Raw genomic sequence first — 20,178 nt, forward strand, 5'->3', positions numbered from 1 at the left:
AAATTTTGTGAAAATGAAACTTTTATTGCCTATGCTAATGCTTTCCATTATATTTTTGAGTATTATGTTGGTTATTTTTTATCCGATTTTATTCAAATATTGTGTGGTGTCAGTGTGGATTTTCTGATGGAAAATTGAATACCGTTTATTTTTTCCAAATAAATCCTCCTTTGGCAAAGTCTATGACAATAACTAAACGTAGTTTCATTTACAACCAAAGACAACGTTTTTGACTTTTCTTAAAATTGAACTGAAGTTTTTAGTATGAAAAATAGCACAACTATTGTTCTATTTCAGATTGCTAAGGTTCAGCTATATTAGGGAACTCATTAATTGCACAAGTTCGTAGATAAATACAAAAAGAAATACTTTTGGTAAGCGACATTTAAAACATCTCTCATTTTGTCTATGGTCCGCGTCTTTCTCGCAACGAACTTGCGTTGCGAGAGAAACCTTTCATAAAGTTTTTGGGTCATTTTGATCCTTTTTAATGGCTGCGGTATTACGCGGTTGAATGTGAAATTGGGTTCAAATATGAGTGATTATTCTTCTATGGCTACGCTTCAAAACAATAGCCAAACGGCGGGATTTGCGGCTGCTGTACAACGTGCTAGATTGGTAAGCGCATCTTCTCTTTACAAAAATCGCGTCTATTGACATTTACGTGTTATTTATCGTTAATAATTGGTGTTTATACCCTCAACATGGTAATTGTCAATAATTAAAAGTAGATTTTATGCCAACCTACCCCTTTCTGTGCATACTATTGATGTTCTTTTGATGGATCGTTGGTAAGATGCTTTTACCTAACCTACTTATTGATTGTATTTTTCGCGATGGTTTCGTGGGTGCAATTCGCAAATACTATTCTGCCGTGTTGTTTAGATGTAAGTCCTTGCGGACCGGCTGATTTCGATTGGCGTACATGCCGAGCGGTTGTGCCGTTTCGCGGCAGGTATTATTGCGTTGTGGCACACAATAGGCGCGAATTAATCATGAGACGGCAAACTTTAGTTGCTTAGCCTGAATTTGATTCATATTCTAAATTCACCTGTGATAATACTACTCTCATGGTAATGTTCCATCAAATTCGCCATAAACGTATTCTATTTTCTATAAAATTTGTGGTGAAGCAAGAAAATTTTACAAATTAGTTGCTACATTGTTGCTAAATTATACTGTAGCTGCCAATGGATACTCTTTGGTTCCCTCTATCTTGTTAACGACAGGATGCAGATTGTTCATAACACCAGAGTTATCTATGAAGTATTTAATCATAATGCAAAAAATTGTTAAGTCCAAATACTATTGTGGCTTTTAAAATATCTATTTGTAAGCTCAGCAGACTATTCAATGTTCAGTGATTCCAAGTAAGAAATGTACAAACTTGAAATGCTGTGTACGGTAGCCATTAAAAGCAACAAGATAAAACTGTAGTAGCCAATACAAAATGGTCTCTTTTAGTGGCATTTTTCATATAGCTGATACAACTTGTCTGGTCTATGCTTAAATACCTCACATCACTATAGCCATATGGTGGCTGGCATATGCGGTAGTGTTTTGTTTCCACATTTTGTCTGTTCTCCAGTCTATAGAAAGCAACTTTGGAATGGAGCAGTAAAGTTACATGATGTGAGCTCAAGTGTGCTGTATTATTATAAACTTGCCAAAATCCTATGACCAACATTCGGTCAGCGGGTCATCTTAGAGGCAGATTTTAACAAAAAGTGTAGTTTTAGTAAAGTTTTGTTCATGTTTGTGCGATTCTACAAACAATCTCACTCTTAAAGCATCACTTTAGCATTTACAAAAAAAATGTGTTTATGAGGTGTTAGTATACCAAGTCATGATACTAAATAACTTTTGTCATTGAAAAATAGGAGTGTTTATTCATAAAGTTTACAATTTCTTAGAAAGTTCATGACCACTATTACCAGTAAATTGTTTATCTAAGTAATTAGTCATAGTACTACAAAGTAATGTTTTGTTAATGACCTACACAAATGAATTTGCAGATATCTTTGTGAAAGGAGACTTATATTCCTTTATTTTTTAATATCTCAAAATTATTCTTGACAAATTGGGAAAGCCAATTTGATTTGCATTTAGTACAATATCTATGATGCTAACATGCTAACTCTGTCACCGTCATGATAACATTCTCTTATTAATTTTATCTTTAACTCAATCCATTAATTTTCTTATCTTCTCCCTTTCCATCCATTCACATGAACACTTAACTTCACTTGTTTCATCCCACCTCACACTAATTCCACTAAAACACACTGACCAAAAAAATACAATCTAAATAATAATCACTTAAAAGGGTGATTTTTCAACCATCACTTACCTTACACCTCATCCTCCGAGCCTTTTTCCTTACCTTACACCTGAAGAATATAAATGAAAGTTTGACATATTTTCTATACAAAAGTATATTCTTCAAATAAAAGTTATTTGGCAATTCAACATTTTGCAAAGCATTTACAGCCTTACTACAAAAACTTAAACATCTGTTGAACACTTGTCTTAAAAAAGTGTGGCTGTAAAACGGACCTTATTTCAACATCAATAATATCTGTAATTTTTTCAAGTGTTCAACAGACGTTTAAAAGTTTTTGTGGTACAACGGTTATTCTTTACTTAATATTTCAGTATAAAATAAACATTATAACAGTATCTACATACTTAATTATTCTATACAGGTTGCTGCTAAGCTCGAAGGAGGTGGAAGCAAGAGGCCATTGGAGGAGGGTCCAGAACCGAATGCGAAGAAATTAGCTTCAGTTGAAGTACCGTATCAACAACAACAACCACCAATGAGGTAGCATATCTTTGTCAACCTCTTCAGTTGCTCCTTTATTACATGACTAGCTTCCGCCAGCGGCTTCGCCCGCGTGGTGTGTTGATAAAAAGTAGCCTATGTGTTAATCCAGGGTATCACCTATCTACATACCAAATTTCAATCAAATCGGTCCAGCCGTTTTTGCGTGATTGAATAACAAACATACATTCGTACATTCTCTCAAACTTTCACATTTATAATTATATTATAAGTAGGATTATAATATAAATAGGATTGTCAAGGTTCCACATGTGTCTCAAGATATTTATTTTCTGTACCCTGATAAAATATAGCCTATGATATTCCCACTTAAGAGCCCAACAATTGCCAAACACACAATCTGGAAATACCTTTTAAAAATATTAGTTTAGATAGAAAAAATAGTTTTTACATTGTGTCTGACTCGCTGGAATTTAATTTTTGTTTTATTATAACCTGTTTTACGTATTATATTTTTTTTTGTTATGCTAAACTAAGTGCTCACCTTTTATAAATGAATGAAGCATGGTACTGATTTTACCAGTATAAGTAGGCTGACAAGTATTAATGATATGAGTACAAGTACAGTTTCATCTTTGTAACTCATAAAAAAATAGTTAAGAAATACAGTAGAGTAGTGTTGCCCAAATGCAAGAACAAGACGAGACTTAGCCAGTCTTGGTCTTGGTCTTGCGCCAATACACCTGGTCTTGGTCTTGGTCTTGGTCTTGCGCTCCCAGTCTTGGTCTTGGTCTTGGTCTTGCAGCAAGAGTCTTGCAAGTCTTGCAAATACCTATTAGTCTATTACTATTTATTAAAGTTTACTTTAAATCTTAGAAAAACGTATTAGAATTGGAACATTGTGAGCTTGAATTAACATAGCCATAGTAAAGATCAAGCAGATTATTAAATAACTGAAGATTTGATAAGAAATTCGAAAAATCAACTGACCTACATGTCGTTTTCCATGGAAGTAACTGTTTCTTAATAAACATTTATGATTTATAAGCTTACATTTGCTAAAACATGTAAAAAAACAAATTAATTACAATAACTTGACTGTATTTTAAAGAACAATACTTATCTGTCTAGAAAGAGATTGAACCCTCGACTTATAAGAAATTTAATAAAAGAGTTTTACGATTTATCATTTATTTTTTACATATAAGTGAATGTTTTGGAGTACATCTATACTAATATTATAAAGCTGAAGAGTTCGTTTGTATGTTTGATGACAGAAGTTTTAAAATAAATAAATAAGTCCTGAACATACCTCCAAAGTTACTATTCCTCGTGGACGAAGTCGCGGGCACAGCTAGGAAATACTTACTCTCATCATCTCTCTCAGAGATATTCGGGCTGGTAAGTAATACAAAACTCTTATCGCAGGCTTTTTATTTTATTAGTAGGTAAGTACCTACGCGTTTTATATTATTTTATTAGTTTTGTAGAATTAATTCCAATTAAGAAAAAAAAGAAAACACTTAATTCCAATTCTTCCTTCATACTTTTACGGGCTTAGGACCGTCAGAAACATTTTTCGTAATAAAACCGAAACAAAGTGATGTAAGTTGACAATGACGTATTATCAGGCCTCTGTCACCCTCTGTACTTGCGCGCGATAAATGCCTACCACTCGCTGGGTTACCGGCAGCCCCACGCAGCTCAGGGCGCACAACAGTCACACGCGCCGCGCGCAACACAATATTTTTATTTCGTGCGGGTTGATCACTCCTCGGTTGCGTAACATTATTAGATTGTTAGGCGCAGCGTACAATCTTCTTGCTACCCTTAAATTGTCACCAGCTATTGCGTACACGCGTACCATTTGTAGGTACTCGATATTCGAGTAGCGACGGTTCCTATCACTCATCATGCAAGACGTTTTAAAACCTATTTTTAAGTAAAAGGCGGCATTTATCAAAGTCCACGTGGACTCTTTGAAAAGTGCCGTCGTCGTCTTTGGCGGTGCCGTCGTGCCGCTCGTGGAATGAATCTCATTGGATGACAGTCCACGTGGACTGTGCTAGATTGGCTTACGATATTTTGTCTCGTAAAAAATGGAGATGGAACGATCACTCGACTCGAGCGCTGGGAAGGTACCTACTTTCTACCGTTTGATACGTAAACATTATTAACAGAATGTTTCTTATTTCTAATGTATTAATTATTTTTCTTTGCACCTATTATCTTAATTAATGCTGTAAAAATAATAATCGTGCCTAGTGGTATTTTATGTCGGATACATTGAGTGGACCACCTTTGTAAGACGACTAAAAAGTCGCGGTGTATTTAAAAGTGGCTACAATATTTATTAAACGGGTGATATTTGAACACTTTTTTGCTATTTTTTCTTGTAAAAACTTAAGAAATATAATGACTAAATGTACAATAATAGTACCTAAGTAATTAGTTTAAAACCATATAAGTAATCAATATTATAATATATACTTACTAGAATGAATTAATATGACATCTACTACCTATCCTTACCATTTTATCCTAATCATAATACTACTTGCTTGATCAGTATAATGTATTCATTTTCATTCTAAGCACTCTGAAACTTATTTATTCTTTGGAACACCTGTATGTACTCTACTAGGAAATTATTTTGCATGAGTAACTATTATATAATCTGTGGTACCTATTACGTACGCCCTATGGCGGCAATCAAATAGTGTCAAATGTTATGATTTCGGCGTGGCGGCAACGATTGTTGTAGATTTCAAAAGAAGCCGCCGGCGCGTGTATCATAACCATGTACTTCCGAAAAGCGGCAAACTTTGAGAAGTAAGTACAAAACCTTTGATGCCGCATTATCAAAGTGCCGATGGTTAAAACATAACTAGGCATGCACTCAGTTTGATTTTAATAGATATTTTTTTATTCGCTATGTTTATGGTATTAGTCGTAATGCGCATAGGTCCAGTTTTTCATATTCTTTGATACAGTTTTTAGCGTCTCATAGAATTCCTAAGCGTACCTACCTATACACCGAACTGTTACACCTAACTACTCAGTGAAATAGCGCTAAGTCCTAGCTGCAAGACGCAAGAGTCTTGCAGGCTAAGTCTTGTTCTTGCTCAAGTCTTGCACGGTCAGTCTTGGTCTTGGTCTTGCTAAAAATACGCGGTCTTGTTCTTGGTCTTGGTCTTGCAAAAACGCAAGAACAAGACCAAGACTGCAAGACCAAGACTGAATTTGGGCAACACTACAGTAGAGAAATTAATTATCAACGGTAATGTTAACTATATGGTCTGCCAAAGTGCCAATTTGTCAATTCACACTTGTCTGTCTGTGGTTTATTTATAGACTTCTTTTTCTTATAAAAATAAAAACTTTCCTTAGTCAAAATTCTCAATTCTACACGATTTAGTCTTGGCATCAATTATTCATTTTTTTTTTAAACAATGTTTATTACTGTCTATGTATTTTTGATTTAGCAAACTTGTAATAATTATTTTTATTCTGTACGTGAATTAGTTCCTAAATTAAGTGTGTGAAACCTCAAGGACCATATAATAACACATGCGTAGTGATATGTTCAGTGCACCAACCGCCGCCCCGGCCGCGAGCCGGTCGGCGCCGGCCGCCGCGGCCGCCCCGCCGCCGCCCCCCAGCGCTCCGGCCAGTCTTATGCCGGATCAGACGCTCAACGAATACATACGGGTCCCCGATAAGATGGTTGGGCTTAGTAAGTATACACTTTTGTTTATATCTTCCCCACACACATAGGGCACTTATCCACAGAAACAAAGTGAAGTTGCGGTTTGGATAAATTCAGAAATATTAGCCAATTAGCATATAATAAAACAATTCTATTTCACCGTTTTTCTGCACTCTCTCCGCTTCTGAAGGCAAGTAGTCTTATACATGGATATGTATTATCTGCCTTTCACCTTTCATGGCTCATAGGAAGGCTATCAAAAGATAGCTAAATTTTAGCAAGACCCAGTAAACAGCACTGTGTAAAACAACATAAAAACCTTTTGAGTAGTCTGATTTTCTATCCATCCATGACAAACGAACTACGATAACACAGTTACTACCCAAAGGAGAGGTCTATAAGCTAATCATTCATTATAGTTCGGCCATTCAGAGAATGCGTTCCTGACACGTCGCGATTGAACTGACGACGTAACTACATTCATTGATTATTGATATAATAATGTTGTTTTAATGCTCCTCAATTGTTAAAACGGTAAACAACCAGCAAAATATTTTTATCGTAACTGCAACGCCATTGCAAAGTTACGTCGTCAGTTCAATCGCGACGTGTCAGGAACGCATTCTCTGAATGGCCGAACTTTAGTTGACTCAACCTTCACAGAAATAAAATCTACTTCCTCCTATTTTTATTTCTATCTTTAAAATCATCCCTTTACCAACAGTTATCGGCCGCGGTGGTGAGCAGATCACGCGCCTACAAGCCGAGTCTGGCTGCAAGATACAAATGGCGCCCGACTCCGGCGGTCAGCCCGATAGGTTGTGCACCCTCACCGGATCTAGGGAGGCTATACAGAGAGCCAAGTAAGTCAACTATGTAACTAAGTCATGATAAATATATACAAATAGGGACATTAGGCCTCGAAAACTACAAAACTTTAATATACATATAAATAGAGAAATTAAGCCCCATAAACAGAAAACATGTATCTTTAAAGTTGCTGCTAGATGCCACACTGAGTTAAAACAGATTTCTTATGAGTGAGTTAATTGAGATTGCTTGCAAGCCATCGTTCTAACTAACACTGCAAACTGCAACATAAGGGGAATGAAGGAACAACATGCAAACTATGTATTACTGAATACTGTACCATATTTATATCTATTCAGCAGCCTAACCTAACTAAATGTAATCCCGTCGCTTGTTGCTGACCATTGTTTTCATATGATCAGCAAATTCCTTATGATAGGAAGCATCTTAATACCTGAATGACTTTGCAAATATATGTATTAGCTTGATTGGAGTACGATGGCTGAATGAGTTGATAGTGCTCATACAAAAGTGAATAACTTTGGACATAAACATGAACTATGTTTTCATGGGAAAAAAATCCATACTGTTACGCTTTCACGTTTCTACGCTGACTGAATATATTGACATAGAAGTCGGTTAAAAATATATGTACGTTGGGCAGACCTCACAGATTATTCTTATGTTACACCTTTTTTTGCACACTTTAATGTTATAATGTATTTTAGGGAGCTCGTGAACCAAATAGTAAACCACCGCGGTCGAGAGAACGCGCCGCAGCACCCTGAGGGACAGGGCTCCGGCGGCGGCGGCGGCATGCCCCCCATGCCACGAGGCGGCGGCGGAGCACTCGCTGTAAGTTACCTAAAACTGCACCACCTTAGATTTTGAATGGCAGTTAGTGAATTAGAAAGCAAAAGTATATCAATTTACTTACGTCCATGTTGTTATATTTGTTTTTATACAAATTCATTTATTCGATGAGACCATTGTGTTAGTAACAAAAATCTTTAGACTTTTTTAGTATGTACTTGGTAACGACCTGGTACTATCGTTCGTATTTAATATGGACTTGACCAAGAAGAAATAAATAAAACTTCACATAATTGAGAAATTAAGTACATATTAAACATATTACAATATAAAGGTTAAGGTATTAACTTATAATAACATTGACTAACAAGCTTTTCAGCTGGTTGTGGAATATAACAAAGCTCGGCGGTTAGGCGTGATCTATGTATGTATATCCTGTACATTCGTCACGACTTCGCACCCAATCTGCTGGGTCGGCCCATGCGATTCCGTTCAGTTGGTTCTTGCTAATAATTATCTAATAAAATGAACTATTTATGTATTAGGAAATAGCTAAATAGATGAAGGTCAAAGTCAAAATCGTTTATAGAAATTAGGCCAATGTAGATTTGCACTTTTTAATGCCTTAGATTTGAGTTTTTGACAGTATACTAAAATATTATGGCTGGAAAGAAGCGATGAAGATGAAATTTCCCAGTTGCTTATTATAAATAAATATTTTTGTTAAAAATTACTTTTTCATCTTGTTTGAGTATACATTGATGTAAGAAACCAAGATTCTAATAATTGCGTCTATCACCTATTGTGCAGTCTCTGAACAATGAGATGAGATGATGCAATATTACTTGCTCTCTCTATTAACTAGGCAATCTATGTTATTTTTTCCATAGTTTGAGTTAGGTCCTTTAAATTCAGGGAGACTGTCAGTCAAACCCAATATGTATAATTTGTTACTTAATCGACTAAATTATAGCTTCCGCACGCAGTTTCATAAACTACTCGTGTCTACTCGTCTAAACCTTTAGCCTTTTTCGATAAATGGACTAACCAAACCAACACTGAATTGTTCAAAAAAGTCCAGTAGTTGTCAGATTAGGGTGTTCAAACATACAAAAAGTGTACCTTTATTCCTATATAGATTATATTTTAAGTGTAGTAAGAACCACTGAATAGCAAAGAAGCGTGGTCGACTGGTAGGATAGGAAGTAGTGACTCCAACTTGCTTGAATCCGCAGGGCAACCTACCAATCGGACGCGCGGATTGGGTGCAAAATTGTGACGTGAGTAAACATTTGCATTCTATCTATTTATATTCATTTTATTTAATCACGTATTCTGTAGAATTTACGGCTGTTCCCAATATTTTGCTTACAAGAGACAGAATTGTACATTAGCCCGATACGAGTAGCGTCAAATTCCTATCTTTATAGTAAGAAAAAGAATAGATAGATCGAATATTGGGAATGACCGTTCGTCGATTTGAATGGTTCGTGTAAATATGCACACTTCACTTTAGATCTATATGTATCATTTAATAGGCCATTTGTGTATCTTTAGACATTAAAAAGACGGTGGATAGATTTTCTTTATTTATAGATTGCATGTTAGAATGTAGTAAACTAGTAATTTAATAACCATGTATAAAAATCAATAATAATATGGAATGCTTTAAGAAACGCATAGTTTTAAAATTATCAATATATTGGCGTAGATATTTTTCTTTTATTTTAAAATTGTCACACATACAAAAATATTTGTTTCAGTAGTGTAAGGACACTTAGAAATATTTAATCACCTAGTTTTAGTCCACACACTGCTTTGTTTCAATCAACAACATTGAACAGTCATTTAATATTTCCCTTTATCACTCAAGCAGGATGAAATAATGCTGCCAGGGCCTAAAGTGGGGCTCATCATTGGCAAGAACGGCAAAACTATTAAACAGCTCCAAGAGCAGTCAGGAGCCAAAATGGTGGTTATTCAAGAAGGACCCAATACAGAATATGTAAGTATAAAACCATTAGAAGTCGTTTATATGAGGCAGATAGATCAATCTCTAGCTTTTCAGGTCTTCAATGTGATTTCAATCATAATATACCATATATTGTATGGGTGCCAATCTTTCAAAATTCAATTTCAATGATAAACGAAAATGTGAAAAAGAAACTATTGTGTCTGGTCATATATTTATGCCGCTGCTATATATCCTTCAATTGTTTTCGCAAATTATAATAAGAAAGAAGACAGTAAAGGACTAAGATGGATTGCATAAAATATTGTGAAAGAAAGGGCCGTCGCCGCAAATTACGTGCTATTATGTATACTCATGTGACCCATACCCTCGTACATCTTTTAATACGTATAAATGGTTTCTGCGCAGAAATTCACGCGACATTCCGAGCCGACATACTTAAGAATTATAACATTGTATAACATACATTATGTACTAATAAATATTTTGTTTAAATACAACTCAAAACTAATAAAGTTCCAATACAAATTCTCAAAGTTTCAATACAAATTCTCATTTACATATTTTTCTGTTCCTGTATAGGAGAAGCCGCTCCGCATATCAGGCGACCCAGCCAAAGTTGAGCACGCCAAACAGCTGGTCTACGAGCTGCTGGCCGACAAGGACATGCAGCAAGGCGGGGGCCAGCGACAGCCGCAGTACGACGACTCGTACCCGGGACACGATCAGGGCAACGGACTCGCTACTAATGCCACTGAGGTGAGGGGTACTTTGAAGGTGGAATAGGGTGAAGATTGAGAGTAAAATGGATTTGAAAATCACTGTGTACAAAAGACGCTACAAACACAACATTCTTGATTATATTCGAGTTCGAAAGTAAGTTTGAAAATAGTGTAAGTTTCTTTTCTAGTTGTATTTATCTCAACCCAGCTTACAAGTAATGGTTGACAAAGTTGACACCTCAATATCATGAAACCGTTTTATTAAGTTTCTTATAAAAATAATTAAATTTTACACACCAACGATAATTAAAGTACACAGAAACGATAGCGAAACTCCGCGTACAACATGAAGGATTCAATCATTCTTTAGCTATACACGAACCAGGCATTCCTACGTACGTATTCAAAATTTGAGCATTCAAAATGTAACCGAATACATTTTGAATGCTCAAATTTTATAAGCAGGGTATCGCTAACTATTATTTCTGTTTATGCGGAACTACAGATGTATATGTATAGAAGCGCCTAGTCTGTATCTAGACCATAAAGTAAATAACCACTAGAGAGCGCACTCGCCAATTTCTTCTAAGAACACGACTCACCACTGCGGGCCGGGGGACGCGGCATAATCCGCGGCTACTATTGGTCAGTTCAAGGTCGAGTTGCATGAGTACGCTCAGCAAGGGATTGCTCTCTTTCAATTAAAAAATATCGATAAAATGTATTTCATCGTAGTAATAAATACTCAATAAAAATCGTATAAGAATATTTAATAAAAATCAGTCTATTACAAAAAAGAACTCCGTACAAGAAAATAATTGATTCTTAAAAAGTATTAATTTAGTATAAGTTTTTCGAATTAATGTTTTAGGGTCTTGATTGTTTTTGGTAAAAAACGATAATAATCGAACGTCTACATATTTCTTGATATATTATAAATAGGTACACGATGTAATTATTCCAAAATTATGAAGTTTATAAAAACTTACTAAGATAGGCAAAAACATCGTTGGAATCGCTGAACTAAATAAACGTCGGCATTGTTTTAAATATTCAAAACGATTGGGAGTAAAGTGCCTCGAGCAAACAACACTGTATTTTGTTGGGGACCAATTTTCCATATTTCTGGAATCTTAAAAAATCTAAAATGATTTTTTTTTTTTTATTACATTAAAAGTAATTTGTGGAGGCACCAGGAACAGCTGCCTCTAACGTCGCTATGGTCAGTTAATTAACTCATTTGCCAAAATAAAACATATTTTTTTATTAATATAAATTTACTATTATCGATATCCACTTCATCCTTAAAGGTAACAGCCCAAATTTCATCGATAGGAATACAAAGGGCAAGAAAGAGATGGACGTATTAGAATTTCTTAATGAAAGAAAGGGACTTTTCCAAAAGACATCAACGAGCGTGAGCGCGGTTCACCAACCACCAATTTAAATAGACCCCTGTGGTATTTCGTAATATAATTAAATCAAAGTCAAATTTTGGTATTGATACTTGTCGATGCCATCCTTTTTGTGACTAGATATCCTGGATGTTTCCCGCACCATTTCATCGCACATGTAGGCATTTTTTTTAGTTTTTACTAAATAAAATCCTCAATAATTTAGCGTGTTCGCAGGTCTTAGACTTGGTCGATCGATTGGTTGGCTTGGTTGGTTGATCGTACTGATCGTAGCCTTGTAGTACGCGCAAAATCACTAACGTTTGGCGAGCGTCGGGGCACTGTATGCGCAGTCAAGTGGTTTTATAGTCTTTGATCTAGACACACGGCAGTGTGTCCGCCAAGTTCGAGCAAAAAAAGCGACACGCCGGCCGTGGGTTATATTACACGAACCATTTCGGGCCAAATTCGACCCCCCTATAACTCAAAATCTATTTTATTTACACATTTCAAATTTCTAGTATCTGTTGAGACCCCCTCACTTATCTAAAATACAAAATTTCATTAATATACCTATTGTAGATCTTGAGATGTTGACGTCAGAAAATCGCTATTTTTACTATACACTGATTCACTGACTCACTCATTAAAAACCTAGACCACTTTCAATGGTCGTATTGACTTGAAATTTGGCATGGAGGTAGGTCTTTATGTCAAGGTAAAGGGAAAAATCTGAAAATGGCCAAGTGTGAGTTGGTTTCAAAATATAGAAGGTGTAAAATACCCAGTGTAAATTTATACCCCTAAGGAACTAAAACGAACTAAATTTATCTATATTTATATAATATATCTTCGAATGGTCGTACCGATCTGAAATTCGTTACAAAGGTTTGTATTTAGTCAAAGTAAAAATCTGAAAACGGCCAAGTGTGAGTCACTTTCGAAAATAACGAATGTGTAACTTTGATCCACGAACATAATATATGATAACATGTCATGTCAGTCAGTTGGTAAATCTAGTCCATTTAGTTAATCTAGTTCATTTCTTTGTAAGAAGCATAGTGCATATTCAAAAATCTGAAAGATAGTATAAATGAGACATTTCCTTAACTAACTTAATCATAAGAAAAAAATAAAATAAACAACCTAGTGTTACTTGGCAAGTTTTAATAGAAAATTAAATACTTGATTCATTGCGTTTAGTAGGTTTATAAGAAGGTGTGTGAAAACTTGCCTCACTTCTTTTATAGGCGAAGGATTTCCATATTATCGAACTTGGCAGCCTTTCACATTTTTGTTTTGGGCTTTATAAGGATTGATTTTCTAAATATGATAAGTGCTCTAATACAAAACATTGTTAACAGGTGCTAGTACCGAAAGTAGCGGTAGGCATCGTCATCGGACGCGGCGGCGACATGATCAAGAAGATCCAAGCGGAGACAGGGTGCAGGGTTCAGTTCCACCAGGAACGAGACGATGGACCCGGAGACAAAAGGTATATCTTCACGACAGTACATGAAAATATCCGAGGAATGGCTTCTTGTAATTGGGTTGTTAATGTTTTGGTGTTGAAACAGATGTTACCTACAAGGCAAGCCGCATCAAGTTGACCAAGCCAGACAAATGATTGAAGATCTCATCTCTAGTGTAAATGTGAGTATGCTTATCACTTAGAACTACTTAGAAGTTAACTGCTATTAAATACCTGTCTTTGGGCATTTCAAGATGCACCAGGATATCGATTATAGTTTACTTGAGACATGGGTGAAACCGGTGTCGAAAACTAATGACTTTAATAAGGATATTGTGTAACAGAGACGCGAACAAGAGGTGCGGTCAGGACGCGGACGCGGCGGCTCCACGCAGCGCAACGGCGAGCGCGGCGCCGGCGACTACTCGCAGTGGCAGGACTCGCACGACATCCGCGTCACCTTCACCGTCTCCAACGTCAAGTGCGGCCTCATCATCGGCAGGGGTATGTACTGCAGCCACGGCAGCTGTTCTTGAAGGAGATCATCGTACACTCTAATAAAAACGAAAAACATGTATGACATCACCCCACAAGACATAGTGCTTTATGTATTCCTTCACTCTCATAGTTTGACCGCACAGCAATCCGGTAGGGCCGTCAGAAATGACAAGCAGGACCAACAGTCTTAATATCTCCGGGCTACTAAGTGGAAGTTCAGCTTGACCCAGGAATCGAAACAGTCTGCTTTGAAAACACTTTATTATTGAGCAAAGGCCTTACCTCTACCATACCTGCTTTCTTGCCGGATTGTTCATGAAACACCGTGTGTGTTTTCAGTAACTTTATCACGAAGTGTAAGATGTATGTACCCGTATTCGCAAAAATAAATAAATTTGAAAATTTAATTTTAGTTTGAAGTGCCATAAATAAGTGTGAAGAAACTTGCGTATCTGGTACGGGTCTAAAACGTACAACTTTCCCGCACAGGTGGTGAAGTAATTAAACAAATAAACGCGGCATCGGGTGCTCACTGCGAGCTGGACCGCCGCGCGCAGGGCTCCGACCGCAACAACCGCACCTTCTACATACGCGGACATCCCGACGCCGTCGAACACTGCAAGAGGATCATTATGGAGAAAGTCGGCATGGTATGTGCATGATATGTACAGGATTTTGATAGTAGTTTGATTTTTGATTGCAATTGGTCTCAAAATTATTTGACAACATGAGAGTGTTTTAGGATACAATGTGATTAACTGACATGCCCCTTCAGGCTTATTGAGCTTATGCGTTGTAAAGTGTTCAACAACTTAGAAATGGTATCACAAAATATCACTATGTGACTCAATGCATGAATTTTTCAATGTTCCGTAATCTTACTGTGCGGCATCACATCTCAGTTTTGAGCCGAAATTGTTACTAGATTTTACAACAAGCAAAGATGTATTGTTGAAATCAATTCAAGAAGACTAGTTTCAAAGACAATTTTTATATTCTCCACAAAACATGACTAATAGATATTATAACTTATGTACCCTTGCAGCCCGTAAACTTCATCCAAGAGGGCGGTAACGGCGGTAATGGCGGCAACGGTAACGGTAACGGCGTGGGCGGCGCGGGCGGCGAGTACTACGGCGGCGGCGCGGCCGGCCCGCCCGCCTGGGGGTACAACCCGCACTGGCACCAGCCCGCGCAGCCGCAGGCACCACAGGTACGCACTGGTTTACATATAAAATAGCCACAGATACCCACCTATAGTGGCTCAAAATCACCACTTTATGTACGTCAAATGAACAACAGAAAGGAAAATCGCCCATCACTTACCACTTCTTAAGCAATTTTGGAGATTAGCACACGATAGACAGAAACAGAGAGAGTTTCACTTGTACAAGGACAAGAGGCTCCTTAATTAAAGAAGGAGCTTTCTTAGATACAACTGCTTATTAATATTTGGTCCAAGTCTGCACACTATTCACGAACATCAATTTCCTCTTAAAATAAGTTTCGAATTTCAATTGCGGTGCACTGTAATATCTCCTACATCAACGCGAAATTATATACAATTTAATATATATCACACAATTCAATATCATTTACCGTCTACATAACTTAGGCATATTAGTTAAACCCTCTTCTATCTGAATATATAGCAACAAGTCCAAATAAACCCGGCGACCGGTCAGCCGGACTACTCGCAGCAATGGATCGACTACTACCGCTCGCTCGGGCTGATGCGCGAGGCCGAGGCCATTGAGCAGCAAGCCAAGCAGCAGCAGCAAGGTATGGATGGTAAATATCATTTTTATATTACTTATTTTTCATTTATGTAAGTAGTTAGTTTGGTATTAATGATCATTCCTTGTCGGATTCAGAAGAAGTCTTTATGTGGCACCTTAAGTCATGGATATGGCTACTTGTTTATTAAATTGCAGAGAGGAATTAGTAAGGGGAAAAAATGGGGCTGTGGGTGGTAAAGTCTTATCCAATGTCCTATGTTGGGATTGGATTCCAGTGTATCCAGATGCAACTGAGTGTCAGTGTTTCATATTGAGTGATTGCCTATCTGACTTCCTCAATCCAGTTACATGGGCAACACAATACAGCTTGGTGAGACTGGTGTCAGGCTTTCTGGCTTCTGACTACCTGTGGAACTTGTGAAAACTGCCAAAAGTGTTCAAATGACAATCAGGACCCACCAATTTAATGTGTCTTTTTCATTTTTTTTGTGGTTCTCTCATTATGTAACCCCAAAGTTCCCCATCTCATAAATCCTGTTTCGTTCCCTAGGTGGCGGCGGCGGCGGCGGCACCCCGCCGGCGAGCTCGGGCCCGGCGGCAGGCCCGGGCGCCGCCCCCGCGCCCCCGGCCGGCGGCTCGCAGCCCGACTACAGCGCGCAGTGGGCCGAGTACTACCGCAGCATCGGCAAGCTCAAGGAGGCCGAGGCTATCGAGGCGCAGATCAAACTTAAGGTACTCACAAAATCATATTTTGATCAGGTAGAAACTTGCACTTATGCAACAAATTTTCAGTCCATTTCTCAAAAACATTTTCGTCACCTTCTTATCGAATCAGACGCAGGTTCAATCACCCAAACAAGCTTATGTGTCTGAATTTTCTTGAATCCATCTCGAAGACAGCTTTTTTACCTTTTTTACCGTAACTCGCCGTTGTACATCAATTGTCTTTACTCTGTATATATTAATTGTTAAGTGTGCAATAAAGAATAATAATACTTAACTATTCACAAATGTGGTATTATTCATTTACATTAGACACTTTCACCCTCGATTACATTTGAAGATATAATAACTTGATAAAAACTTTAATAACTGTAAAGTGTGAAGGTGATAATAAGGGATTGTTTTTTGTCCAGTCAAGCGGCGGCGGCGGCGGCGGCGGCAGCGGCGGCAGCTCGACGCCGGGCGCGGGCGCGGCGGGGGCTGGCGGCGCGGGCTCGCAGTACGCGCAGTACGGCGTGTACGCGCCGCAGGTGTACCCCGGCTACCAGCCCTACCCCTACCCCGCGCAGCCCAACAGCGACCACCACCAGCAATAGGCCGTAAGTACCGCACCCTACACTCAAAGCTCACAGACACACAAACATACACGCTGGGTGTGACTGGACGCGAATGTAACAGCCATAACTAGACTCAAATCTGAACTACACTAAAGGCGGAAACACTTACATGTCGTGTTGTGACGTGACGCGCCAGAAGCATATCGCTTTCATACATATAATATGGTTAGAAACACATTTGTCTGTCGTGTCGTGTATTTGAATGTATGAAACCGAAAGCTTCTGGCGCGTCACGCCACGACACGACACGTAAGTGTGAGATGACGTGAAGTTTACATGACACAAAAATGTGATACATATTTTTGAAAATTGCACACGGTGCTTGGTAAAAGCAATACAAATACGTAGATATTGTTAATATAAGCTTACATTGGTGTCCAGTCATACTAACAAATTTCTAGCCCCACACAAGCCTACATTAGTTACAGTAAGTTGCACCATTTAACTATAACGATAATCGAACCATTTTCAGTTGGGGCAAGTCAATGGACGGCAAGTATACGGCTGATTATGGTTGGGTTATCGTTATAGTTAAATGGTGCAACTGACTGTTAGCTTTTATGTACATACAATATGTCTATCGTCTCGTATACAACCCACACATGCCTTATTTTATTTAGTCACCGCGCTTTCTGATTGTGACAGTATTATAGCCGTTTATGTATATTGGTTGATTATATAATAATATGTCAAGTGTGCTTAGGGAAATTGTCGTTTTTACTGGTTGGTAATTGATAAAATATATAATTATGTGATTGTGTTCGTCTATTGCCTGTTTCATATTATAATGGTCTTATGTACTAAAACGTTGAATGCTTTAATCGTTTTATGGCGTAGTTTACTGTTGTATTTCCTGTTATTACAAAAATATGATAAATCGAGTGTATTTCAGTGAAAATGTATCTTAATTTTTTTATACAAATTAGACTTATTATGTAGACATGTTAAACTAAAAGATGAAATGTCAAATAACTATTTATTTATGTATGCTTATTATCGGTTATCGTCGACTAGTATTTTACTAAAACCGTTTAGATCAATTTTTACACGATTTATAAAGTATGAAGGAGGTTTTTTTACTCTGAAACGTATGATATTATAGTGTTAATCAGTTAGTATTTTAAACACAGCATGTTATGATATATTTTGTGTACATCTATCATTGGTGATTGGTTTATTTTACATTGCAAATTAATCTTTATTTTACAGGCATTTTCCGTTATATATCACAAAAATAATTATATTGACGAAATGCATGTGTTAATTTATAATTATATTTTGTTTCAGTTTGCATGTATTACGAACCTATTGTAAAGTATTTGCGTTACCGAGGTGTCTAGTAGTGTCTGATATGTGTTGACCGGCAACTATTTAGTGTGTGTAGTGTTACAGATGTAGGCCAGTTCCGGGGTTGCCTGCTCGTGACCGCAAACATCTACTATTGTTTCGTAGCAAGTGTTGCCATGTTCGTTTGTTTGTGTGATTGCAGAGCGCCGACGGAGGGCCAGGAGAGCTGCCGCCGCCTGACACCCCCGTTGTAAATTCTAACGAAATAGTTTATTACTCGGAAAATGAACGCATCATACAACTTCTGCAGCGCCTAGCTACTGATGACCCACAATAAATAACTCAGCCGGCGGGGTTTAGATCTGAGTCAACCTCTAGTGCACCCAGCCCTCAATTCAGATATTATAACCATGATTCGATCTGATTTATTTTTACCACTTTAATTGTTATTTATTACTGTAAATAAATGGAAAGACTCGGCACGATGTTGACGTCACTCACATCTAAATTCACGTAATCATGAACAAACATACTTAGGCACATATCACATATTTATTTCTTGTGGGTAACTAACACATGAATATTGTCAACATAACGTACGGTTGGCGCCAAATGACTTGGTATCTGAACTTATCCATTTGACTATAAGCGCATTTGTTTGTACAGAACTTTATAGAAGCATTGTCCGAACTAAAACGTAGAACAAAACGCATATGCGTGGAGCGTCAAATGGCTAATTTCAGGAACGCAACGTTATTTAGCGCGAGCTCTATTAATGATTCTGATTGATGAGATTATTTTTTATGATCATTTTATTATTTAAAAACTTACGAACGGCTGTGTGGTTTATTCTTTTAACTGTGTTATATCATGTCCTATTTATACTGAAATGTTATGATTGTTTATGTGCCAATATTGATCATTTGACATGCCAGTCTGTCCAGGTATAAGTTAGAAAGCCACACTGCCTTAAAAGATGTAACAGAATGATCCGACCTACCACGGAGCTATAGAGAGAATGAACGCAAAGCGGACTACACGCCGCGAGGAGTCGAGGTAAATGCACTGTGCTGAGTGACTAGTTGACACGCATACTGTCCTATGAACACATGTGTAATCCACGTGAATTTGGAGATCGCACTTTTATTTTTCCAATATGAATCAGTTAGCAATCATGAGAGAACTCCCAATTCATGTACGAACTATGTTTAGCATAAGTTAGGTTATAGAGTTTGGCGCCACATCTCTCTTGACAGCTCGTAGGTTGCGCTGGTATCAGATGTACGGTTATAAAGCCTCGGTTTAATTACGTGTTAGTCTATGTGAGAAATAAATGAGAAAAAGGTAATGTAATACTATCTACATTCCTATCGACACTGTTCAATTATGGTTCGACGCGGTAATGACGCTCGACAGGCACCGAGGGCGCGAGCCCCCCCTTCAGACTTGTATTAATTTTTAAGCATATAAAGTGTATATTGATTCACTAGTGTGTTCATTTTATTTATAATCATGGTTTCTGTCCACAGTCCCTGGAGGTAAGTGACCCTAACTCTAATAATATACATCGTTGTGTATTTATCTCTTTCTGAATATTGCAAGGTTTATACGTGTCGTTGGCATTTTATTTGGTGATAT

The 20,178-nt window shown here is 37.5% G+C and overlaps 1 protein-coding gene across 7 annotated transcripts; it reads left to right on the forward strand.

The window, feature by feature from the left end:
- Positions 1–228: 228 nt before the first annotated feature.
- LOC124641138 (far upstream element-binding protein 3) lies at positions 229–20,029 on the forward strand. Of its 7 annotated transcripts, none has more exons than XM_047179128.1 (17): positions 229–374; positions 2,706–2,824; positions 6,364–6,521; positions 7,219–7,357; positions 8,033–8,159; positions 9,353–9,397; positions 9,991–10,122; positions 10,672–10,848; positions 13,570–13,700; positions 13,783–13,858; positions 14,021–14,180; positions 14,664–14,824; positions 15,220–15,387; positions 15,827–15,965; positions 16,464–16,645; positions 17,050–17,235; positions 18,743–20,029. In XM_047179128.1, the coding sequence occupies exons 2-16, from the start codon at positions 2,820–2,822 to the stop codon at positions 17,230–17,232; spliced, it is 1,983 nt and encodes a 660-aa protein (XP_047035084.1). In that variant the 5' UTR covers positions 229–374; positions 2,706–2,819; the 3' UTR covers positions 17,233–17,235; positions 18,743–20,029. The 7 variants fall into 7 exon arrangements, with proteins under 7 accessions (XP_047035084.1, XP_047035078.1, XP_047035080.1 ...); XM_047179122.1 differs by lacking the exon at positions 229–374 and adding an exon at positions 395–618; XM_047179124.1 differs by lacking the exon at positions 229–374 and adding an exon at positions 395–618 and having other exon boundaries at positions 15,827–15,956.
- Positions 20,030–20,178: the final 149 nt, after the last annotated feature.

The sequence above is a fragment of the Helicoverpa zea genome, chromosome 22 (genome assembly GCF_022581195.2).
Source record: "Helicoverpa zea isolate HzStark_Cry1AcR chromosome 22, ilHelZeax1.1, whole genome shotgun sequence".
Classification (NCBI taxonomy): Eukaryota; Metazoa; Arthropoda; class Insecta; order Lepidoptera; family Noctuidae; genus Helicoverpa; species Helicoverpa zea.